At 40.1% G+C, this 10,764-nt stretch overlaps 1 protein-coding gene across 1 annotated transcript; it reads left to right on the top strand.

Moving 5' to 3' along the window:
* Positions 1-9,811: 9,811 nt before the first annotated feature.
* LOC103231817 (divergent paired-related homeobox-like) lies at positions 9,812-10,440 on the top strand. The gene has a single exon (XM_037992899.2). The coding sequence runs from the start codon at positions 9,900-9,902 to the stop codon at positions 10,320-10,322; it is 423 nt and encodes a 140-aa protein (XP_037848827.1). The 5' UTR covers positions 9,812-9,899; the 3' UTR covers positions 10,323-10,440.
* The last annotated feature ends 324 nt before the right edge of the window (positions 10,441-10,764 follow it).

The following is a 10,764-nucleotide window of genomic DNA, read 5'->3' as shown; positions in this document are numbered from 1 at the left end:
ATCTATACCATTGTGAAAAACTGGCCTTCTGGGTTTGGAGGACAGTGGCAATACTGCCTCATTCTGAATCTCCCTACTCACCCCTCTCTCCACAAATAAACCTCATAAAATAAAGCAACATATGACTGATATAGTTTGGCTGTGTCCACACCCAAATCTCATCTTGAATTGTAGCTCCCACAATTCCCATGTGTTGTGGGAGGGACCTGGTGGGAGGTAATTGAATCATGGGGGTGGGTCTTTCTTGTGCTGTTCTCATGATAGTGAATAAATCTCACGAGATCTGATGGTTTTATAAGGCGGAGTTTCCCTGCACAAGTTCTCTCTCATCTGCTGCCATGTAAGATGTGCCTTTCACCTTCCACCATGATTGTGAGGCCTCCCCAGCCACGTGGAACTGTTGAGTCCATTAAACCTCTTTTTCTTTATAAATTACCAAGTCTCAGGTATGTCTTTATCAGCATCATGAAAATGGTCTAATACAGTGACTTATGCCTTCATCAGTATTTTTTAAAAGAGAATATTCTGATGTTCAAATTACTTGTAAGTAAAGAAATAAACCAAATTCTAATAGAGCTCCTGCTATCTGTCTTCTGCTGCAAGCCTGTGGGTGCAGAGTGCAGAGAAGAGGCATAAAGAAATGCCATGAAAAAATATAGCGGGGCATAGAGGACTTGGATAAGGCACAGACAAAATAACCCTTAGAAAGAGAAAGCCAGATAAGATAAATGCCAAAATATAGAATATAGGTCAGGATATGGTAAGTTTATGGTAGTTCGTTATGCAACAATAGAAAACGAATATGGATTTTAGTACCTGAAAGTGTGGTGCTGCTATAAGAAATATTTAAAAATGTGAAAGTGTCTTTGGAACCAAGTTTGAAGAGGATTTTGTGGAGCATGACAACAGCCTAAGTTGCCTTGAACAGAATGTTAGTAGAAATATGGACTGTGGGAAGGCTGCTGGTGAGGCCCAGAAGGAAGTGAGGCTCATGTTATTAGAATCTGGAGGAAGTGAGATCCTTGTTATATATTGGCAGCAAGCTTAGCAAAACTGAAACTTGTGTCCTGTAGTTATTTGGAAGGTAGAATTTGAAAGCAATTAACTCGCATATTTAGCTGAAAAGATTTCCAAGTAAAGTGGGTTATTGTTTTTGCTTGTTTTTCTTGTTTTGTTTTGTTTTGTTTTAGAGACAGGGTCTCCCCTGTTGCCCAGGAAGGAGTGCAGTGGTACAATTATGGCTCACTGCAGCCTCAAACTCTTGGGCTAAAATGATCCTCCTGCCTCAGCCTCTCAAGTAACCGGGACTACAGGCATGTGCCACAACACCTGGCTAATTTATTTTTATTTTTATAGAGATGGGGTCTCGCTGGATTGGTCAAGTAAAGTGTTAAAGGTGCCATCTGGTTTCTTCTTGCTGATTTTAGTAAAACCCAAGAAGAGAGAGACAAACTGAGGAAAGGACTGGTAAACACAAAGGAATTGGGTAATTCTCAGCATATCAAGATTGACGAAGACACTAAAATTAAGAGACAAAAGGTTAGAGTATTTGATCACAAGAGGTTTATGCTGTGCCTCACAGATCTCATTCAAATCAGTGGCTTCTAAGAAGCTTAAGGGTGTCCCTGAGCCATCTCAGCAGCAGCCAAAGCTGGAGAAGGAATGATCTCTACCAGATTTGTGGACATGGCTTCTGTTCAATGTAGTGAATTCCCATGACATCCACTCAAAGCAGACAAGGTTCTTGAGAAATTTATATCAGCAGAAATACTGCCAGCTTGGACTGAAAGTGACAGAGTTTGAAGTGAAAGGAAGCTGTCAAACTCCCAGAATTCCTCTGGCAGAAAGGAGATTGACAAAACTACTCAGCTGTAAACACATTCTACCTTTCATGAAAAAAGGATGGCTCAGAGAGAGGAACTGAAAGCCCAGGGGGCACAGGCGAGAGCCAGAGGGCAGAACTGAAAGGCACGTGGGAATATTTCCAAGTCTTGAAACCCAAGGGAGTTTCCCAGCTTTTAAAACTACTTTGGACTGGCGATCTTTTTTACCTTCCATTTTTCTCCCTTTTGAACTGGAATGTCTGTAACTCTTATCCTATGCCTGTTCCATCATCATGTGTTGGCGATAGAAAACTTGTTTCTACAGTTTCGTAGGTCCACAGATGGAGAGAAATTGTGCCAGGCGTCTCACCCATACCTAATCTAAGTGATTTGATGATGAGATGTTGGATTTTTGAATTGATGAGATTTAGATGAGAGTTTGAACTTTGAGTTTAAGCTGTAATGGGATTGACACCCTTGGGAAATTTAGGAGAAGGTGAATGTATTTTGCATTTAGGAGACACATGAATCAGGAATCATTGGGGGCCAGAGGGCAGACTGTGGTAAACAGAATTGTTCTTTTTTATTTTTTTATTTTTCTTTTGAGACAGGGTCTTGCTGGGTCACCTAGACTGGAGTGCAGTGGTGTGATCATAGCTCACTGCAACCTCGAACTCCTGGGTTCAAGTGATCCTCCCTCCTCAGCCTTCTGAGTAGTTGGGACTGCAGGCATGCATCAATACACCTGGCTAATTTTTTTTTTTAAATGGTAGAAACAAGGGTCTCCCTATGTTGACCAGGCTAGTCTCGAACTCCTGGCCTCAAGTGATCCTCTTGCTTCAACTTCTCGTAGTATTGAGATTACAGGCATGAGCTGCCTTGCCTGACCTTGATGTTTGATACATGTTTACATTGTGGAAAGATTAAATCAAGCAAATTAACAAATTCACCACTTCAAATACTTAAACATCTCCCCTTTCCATGTCTACCCCTCTACTCCTCTGGGAATTGCCATTGTACTCTCTACTTGTATGAATTTGACTTTTTAAAATTTCACATGTAAGTGAGATGGTATATTTGTCTTTCTGTGCCTGGCTTATTTCACTTAACATAATGTCCTCCATGTTCATCCATGTTGTCACATGTGACAGAATTTTATTCTTTTTAAAGGCTGCATAGTATTCCATTGTGTATATAGACCACATTTTAAAAAATCCATTCATCCATTGATGGACACTTACCTTGCTTTCAAATCTTACCCTCTGTGAATAATGCTGCAATGAACATGGGAGTACAGATATCACTTTGACATATTGATTTTAATTCCTTTGGATTCCTTTTAATTCCAGTAGTGGGATTGCTGGATCATATGGTAGTTCTATTTATTGTGGGGCTTTTTGAGGAAATTCATAATATTTTTCATAATTGCTATATTAATTTATATTTCCACCAACAGTGTATAAGCATTCCCTTTTCTCTACACCCTTGTTAACACTTGTTATCTTTTGTTTTTCTGATAGTAATTCTATTATCACCTATTCTATTCTATTATAGATTTCATTATATTCTATCATATCACCTCACGTTTGGGTGTAACATGATATTTCCATTGTGCTTTTAATTAACATTTCCCTGAGGATTAGGGATGGTAAGTATTTTTCATATATCTGTTGAACATTTGTATATCTATTTTTGAGAAATGTCAAGTCATTGGTCCGTTTTTTAACTAGTTTTTTTTTTTTTCTCTTGCTATTGAGTTGTTTGAGTTCATTATTTTGGATATTAGTTTCTTGTCAGATGTATGGTTTGCAAATATTTTCTCCCAATCCTTGAGTTGTCTCTTCATTCTATTAATGGTTTCCTTTGCTGTGCAGAAACTTTTTAATTTGATGCAATCCCATTTGTTTATTTTTGCTTTTGTTGCCTTTGCTTTTGGGGCTATTGTGGAGCATTTCCCCCATGTTGTGGAGCATTTTCCCCCATGTTTTCTTTCAGTAGTTTTACAGTTTCAAGCTTTATGTTTAAGTCTTTAATCCATTTTGAGTTGATTTTTGTACATGGTATAAGAGTCCAAGTTCATTTTGCATGTGGATGTCCAGTTTTCCCAGCACCCTTTATTGAAGAGATTGTCCTTTCTCATTGTGTGTTCTTGGCACCTTTGTCAAAAATCAATTGATTGTAAGTGCTTGGGGTTATTTTTGGGCTCTATTCTGTTCTGTTGGTCAATGCATCTTTTTTAATGCCAGTACCATGCTGTTTTGATTACTACAGCTTTGTAATAGATTTTGAAGCCAGGTAGTACGATGTCTTCAGCTTTTGTTTCTGAGCTTTGGGCTCCAGTTTTTTTGCTCAAGATTGCTTTGGCTATGCAGGGTCTTTTGTGGTTCCATACAAATTTTAGGATTTTTTCTAGTTCTGTGAAAAATGACATTGGAATTTTGATAGAGATTTCATTGAACCTGTAGATTGCTTTGGGAAGTATGGAAATTTTTTAACAATATTAATTCTTCCAATACATGAACATGGGATACTTTTTCATTTATTTGTATCTTTTCTATTTCTTTCATCAATGTTTTATAGTCTTTAGTGCACAGACCTTTCACCTCCTTGGTTAAATTTATTCCTAAATATTCAATTTTTTGATGCTATTGTGGATAGGACTGTTTTCTTAATTTCTTTTTCATATAGTTCATGTTTAGTGTTAGGAAAGGCTACTGATTTTTGCATGTTGATTTTGTATACTGCAACTTTACTGAATTCATTTATTAGTTCTAACAGTTTTGGCAAGAGTTTTTTGGGTTTTCTATATGTAAGATTATGTTGTCTGCAAACAGGGGCAATTTAACTTCTTCTTTTCCAATGTGGCTGTCTTTTAGTTCTTTCTGTTGCCTCATCGCTCAAGCTAGGATTTCCAGTACTATATTGAATAGAAGTGGTGAGAGTGGACATCCTTGTCTTGTTCCTGATCTTAGAGGAAAAACTTTCAACTTTTCACTGTTGAGTATGTTAGTTGTGGGCTTTTCATATATAGCCTTTATTGTGTTTAGGTATGTTCCTTCTATGCCTAATTTGTTGAGAGTTTTTATTATGAAAGGATGTTGAGTTTTCTCAAATGTTTTTTCTTTCTGCATCTATTGAGATGATTGTATAGTTTTTGTCCTTCATTCTGTTATGGTTTATCACATTCATTGATTTGCAAATGTTGAACCATCCTTGAATCCCAGGGATAAATCTCATTTGATCACGGTGAATTATCCTTTTAATATGCTATTGAATTTGGTTTGCTAGTATTTTGTTTAGGATTTTTGCGTCTATGTTTATCAGGGATATTGGCCTGGAATTTTCTTTTTTGGTGGTGCTGTTGCCTGGCTTTGGCATCAGGGTAATGCTGGCCTCATAGAATCAGTTTAGAAGTATTTCCTCTTCTTCATTTTTCTGGGAAAAAGTGTGAGGAGGATTTGTATTAGTTATTTAAATATTTGGTAGAATTCCACTGTAAGGCCATCTGGTCCTGGGCTTTTCTTTGATGGGAGATGTCTTATTATTGAGTCAGTCTCATTGCTCATTATTGGTTTGTTCATATTTTCTGTTTCTTCTTGATTCAGTCTTGTTAGGTTTTATGTTTCTAGGAATTTATCCATTTCTTCTAGGTTAACCAAATTTTTGGCATACAATTGCCCACAGCAGTCTCTTATGGTCGTTTGTATTTCTGTGACATCAGTAGTATCTCCTCTCTTATTTCTGATTGTCTTTATTTGAGTCTTCTCTCTTTTTTGCTTAGTTGTTCTGGCTAAAGGTTTGTCAATTTTGTTTACGTTTTCAAAGAACCAACTTTTAGTTTTGTTGATGTTTTCTATCATCTTTTTAGCCCCTATTTCATGTATTTCTGCTCTGATCTTTATTCTTTCTTTCCTTCTACTGATTTTGGGCTTAGTTTGTTCTTCTTTTTCTAGTTCCTTGAGGCATAAGGTTAGGCTGTTTGTTTGAGATTTCTTTTTTAATTATTTTTTTTTTGATGTAGGCATTTGTTGTTATAACTTCCTTTGGTGATGTATGTGTAGGCTTGCATTTGAAGGAACAAACCCCTCTTTCAGTCTTTACAGATAAATTTTGGCAAGTTAAAGTGTTCTCCTGTTAGGTATTGTATTAGTCCATTCTCACATTGCTATAAAGAAATATCTGAGACTGGGTAATTTATAAAGAAAAGAGGTGTAGTTGGCTCACAGTTCTGCAGGCTGTATAGGAAGCATAGTGGCTTCTGCTTCTGGGGAGGCCTCAGGAAGCTTCCAATCACGGCAGAAGGCAAAGGGGTTATGAGGTGTCTCACATGGTGGGAGCAAGGAGCAATAGAGAGAGGGGGGAGGTGCTGTACACTTTCAACAACCAGATCTCAGGAGAACTCTATCATGACCATGAGGACGGTACAAAGTGGGATATGCTAAACCATTCATGAGAAATCCACACCCGTAATCCAACCACCTCCCACCAGGCCCCACCTCCAACACTGGGGATTACAATTTGACATGAGATTTGGTGGGGGTACAAATCCAAACCATATCAGGTATCTGGATTGATGAGATTGCCTCCAGGATCCCAGTTGAGTAGGGTTGAATCTAGATCATGTTGCCGGTGCCGGGTCTGCAGTGGAGACCAAAGTTAGTGAGCATGGGTCCTATATGGTCCGCTAGTGGACTGGAGTATTTCCAGGATCTTGGTCTGTGGGGCTGGTGCTAGGATGAGGATCCACTTCAGGATTCACAGATGGCAGGCCCATTAACAGGTGTACTGATGGGTATGGCTTCCTCCATGATTCTGAGAGAGTTGCTGCTGGATCACTGGATGAGCCCCTAGGCTGGCCATATTGCTCTGGTCCATGGCTGAGAGGGGCTAGAACAGAGACACAGGATTGTTTCAGGGTCTGCAGCTAAGACTGAGATCTTCAGTCCTGTCTCCAGGGTCGGGGTGGGTGTGTCTCCCGGTGGGCTTCTGAGTGAGCAGGCCTGCTATCAGGCTGCAATTGAGAAGGGTTGGAGTCTATTAATAGGGCTGTTTCAAGATCCACAATGAGACCGAGGTCAAGGAGTCAGCCTTCAGGGACACTGCCAGATATGCCTCCCTCCAGGACCAAGATCCAGGGACTCAGAAGGGCATGTCTCCTGGCGGGATCCCAGCTGGGCAGAACTGCTCTCAGACCACAGCTGGGAGGGGCTGAAACTGAGCTTCAGTGCTATTTCAGAAACTGCTGTGTGACTGATATTGGCAAGCCCAACCTGGGTGGCACCATCAGGCAAGACTCCCAACAGTTCCCTATGTGAGAAGGATTGCTCCAGGACTGCAACTGAGAGGGGCTGGAACTGAGATTCAGGGCTCCTTTAAGAACTACTAGGAGACAGAGGTTGGCAAGTCTGTCCCAGTGCATCTCCCAGTAGTTTCCTGCATAGGGGGAATAGCTCTGGACTGAAGCTGAGACAGAGCCTCTTCAGGGTCTGCTATGGAATGTAGGCTGGCAAGCCTGTCCTGGTGACATAGACAGGCATGTCTCACAGCAGTTCTCTGTGCTTTTGGGTTTGTTCCCAGACTGGGCTGGAGTCAAGCTTCCGGGCCCCTTCAGGATCTGCTGTAGGAAGGAAGCTGGCAAGCCTGTCACAGTGGCTCAGACAGACTAGTCTCCCAGCAGTTCTCTGCGTGGGTGGGAATACTCCTGGGCTGTGGCAGAGAGGAGCTGGAACTGAGACAGGGCCCCTTCAGGATCTACTGTGGGATGGAGGCCAGCAAGCCTGTCCCAGTGGCACATATGGGCAAATTTCCCTCTGGGTCCTTGTGCAAGTAGTACTAATCTGGGACCATTATTGAGAGGGTCTGGGGCCAAGTTACAGGATAGCTTTTGGGTTTACTACCTAGACCAATGTTGGCAGGCCTGTCTGTTGAGGCACTAGTGTGCCTGATTCCTCCTGGACCCTTGGCAAATGGTTTTGATAGCAGGCTCAAGGCCAAATGGGGTCATAGCCAAACCCTTAGAAGAACAGGGCTATTTCCAGGTATGAAGCCAGGATAGCAGTCAGCTGGTCTGCCACCTAGGTGTGGGTCTGCACTCTCAAAATGACCCTCCTAGGTCTTGGGCTCCACTGGGTTTCACAACTTCCTATCTGTATCCCAAGGATCCCACAAAGACACTTTTGTCTGTGGATGGGTGCAGAATTCTTGTTATGGGGGAATATGAGTGAGGGAACCTCCTATTCTGCCATGTTGTTCTCTCCTGTTTCCTGTTACAAGTTTTTTAGCTTAACCTTTTATATTTAGGTCTCTGTTCCATTTTGAGTCAATTTTTGAGTATGGTGTGCATGTAGATATCCAATTTTCTCAGCACTATTCGTTGAAAAGACTATCTGTCCTTTCCCCATTGAAATGCCTTGCACTTTTGTCAAAAGTCAATTGACCATTAATGTAAAGGTTTAGTTCTAGATTCTCAATTCTGTACCTTTGGTCTGTATGTCTGTCTTTATGCCAGCACCACACTGTATTGATAACTGAGCTTTGTAATAAGTTTTGAAATTGAGAGGTAAAAGTCCTCCAACTTTGTTCTTCTTTTTCAAAATTGTTTTGGATATACTGGATCTATTTCATTTAATTTCAGGATCAGTATGAAGTCAGAAACTGTGAAGGGTCTGAGATTTTACCCTACTTGCAAACTAACAAATTAGTTTGTGACAGTTTCACATATATATGCTGACAGAAGATATCAGACCCCTATGTCAAGGACAGATGGTTTATAAGTCATGGGAAAAGCAGCATCCAGAGTACCATCTCACTAGTGCCTCCTTCCCCATGCCCCAGTTCTCCACAGGGCAACACAAATGAGAGCCAGATGTTTACCTGTGTAAGCAATGGGTTTCATCACAGGAGAAAACCCCTCAAATTAGGAGGCTCTGAAGTTTATACAAGGTTTGCTGGCACATCTGCCCATCCTCCCCTTTAGGAAGGGAGAGATAATGACTTCATCTTTTCTCTTGAATGTAAACAGATCTTCACTGGAAAGGGGAGTGGAAGGCCTCTAGGTTTATTATCTTGAAATGTAAGCAAATGCCTACTGGGGAGACACAGCTCGAAATCTCTAGCTTCCAAGGCCTTTGCCATTCAAACAAGCTCTTTGTTCAGAAGACCTGGACTGTGTGGAGCTGTGAAATATTCATGGAGAATTGTCTCCCAGCAATCAATTTGTCAATTTCCTAAAAAAAAAAAAAAAAAAAAAAAAATCTGTTGGAATTTTGATAGAGATTGTGTTAATCTACAAATCAATTTTGAGAGAATTGCCATATTACTGAGTTTTCCATGATCATGGGATGGATGTCTCTCCATATATTTAGGTCTTCTTTAATTTCCCTTATCAGTATTTTTAAATTTTCACTGTACATGTCTTACACTTATTTTGTTAAAATTATTCTTAAGTGTTTTATTCTTTTTAATACAATCATAAATTGAGTTATTTTTTAATTTCACTTTTGGAATTTTCATTGCTCGTACATAGTAATACAATTGATTTTTGTATACTGACTTAGTATCCCATGACTTTGGTGACCTTATTTGTTCTAATAGTTGTGTGTGTGTGTGTATAAATTCCTTAGGATTTTCTACATGATGATCATGTCATTAGCAAATAAAGACAGTTTTACTTTTTTACAACCTAGATGCTTTTTAATTTTTTTTTACTTGATTGCACTAGAACCTCCAGTACAATGTTGAATAGAAGTGGCAAGAGTGGGTAGTCTTGCCTTCTTCCTAGTCTTGGAGGCAAACATGCAGTCTTTTATGATTAGGTATGACATGAGACAGAATTAAGTGAAATCCAGGGGGCTCTGGAGGATCCAGGAATCACATTGGAAGCAGATAGGGCAGAAACAGTTGGAAGGGGTTGGGAATCAGGTGTGGCTGTGGAGTAAGCTATTTAAGTCTGGATTCAGTCTCTACTAGTTCTAATCATTGGATCTGAACACAGGAGCACATCTGCATTAAAAGATGTCAGACTCAGAGGATCTTCCCAAAGGCAAGCACCAGCTGCATTCACACAGGAAATGAACCATGTTCACTGAGAAACTACTGGAAGATTTGAACAGCTTTTTCAATGAGAACCTATACCCAAACCCCAGCCTTCAGTGGGCTTCGAAAATCGAAATACATCCAACAGTACTGGAGGTCTGGTTCGAGAACCACAGAGCAAAACTTAAGAAAGCAAAATGCAAGCATGTTCAGCAAAAACAAGAAACTCAACAACCATCAATACCAGAGGGCGAAGTCAAGACCAGTGCTGGCCTGAGAAATACAGACACGCTACTCAGATTCCCCAATGCTGCTCATCCTATCGGCCTGGTGTATATGAATCTTCGGGCACCCTCATTCCTACTCATTCTGTACCCCAACCTTAAGGTCCCTACAAATGACTTCCCTGGCCAAAAAATAGTCCATTTTGGCTGCTGCCAAAATCCTAATGTATACTGCCTCTAGCCCATTTGGGAATCCCAAGTTTGTTCTCCACGCTTCAATTCTAGTTCTTCTTCCTGTTCATCTCTACAAAGTTGAGAGAGATGCTAAATACAAAAAATTACATATTGTAAAAACAAAACACTGGTGGTTTTTGTGGATACTCTTCATCAGGTTGAAGGTTGAAGAAGTTCCCTTCTATTCTAAGTTTGTTGAGAATTTGTATTATGAATTTGTATTTTTCTGTGTCCATTGAAATGATCACATGGTTTTTGCCCTTCATTCTATTATGTTCATTTCCACGTGAATTTCATTTTCCTGAACTTTTACAAGGGAAATATAGATTTTATAATTTTATGACTAGAACTCTCCTGTTGTTTTTGTGAAGTGTCAAAAAATATGGTGGCTTAATTTCTGAGATCTCCAGACTCTGTTCCCCTCCCTACTTTTTCTGGCCCTGTTCTTT

Source organism: Chlorocebus sabaeus, chromosome X, assembly GCF_047675955.1.
Source record: "Chlorocebus sabaeus isolate Y175 chromosome X, mChlSab1.0.hap1, whole genome shotgun sequence".
Classification (NCBI taxonomy): domain Eukaryota; kingdom Metazoa; phylum Chordata; class Mammalia; order Primates; family Cercopithecidae; genus Chlorocebus; species Chlorocebus sabaeus.
The sequence above is the reverse complement of the archived record's forward strand: the minus strand, read 5'-3'. Positions and strand labels throughout refer to the sequence as shown.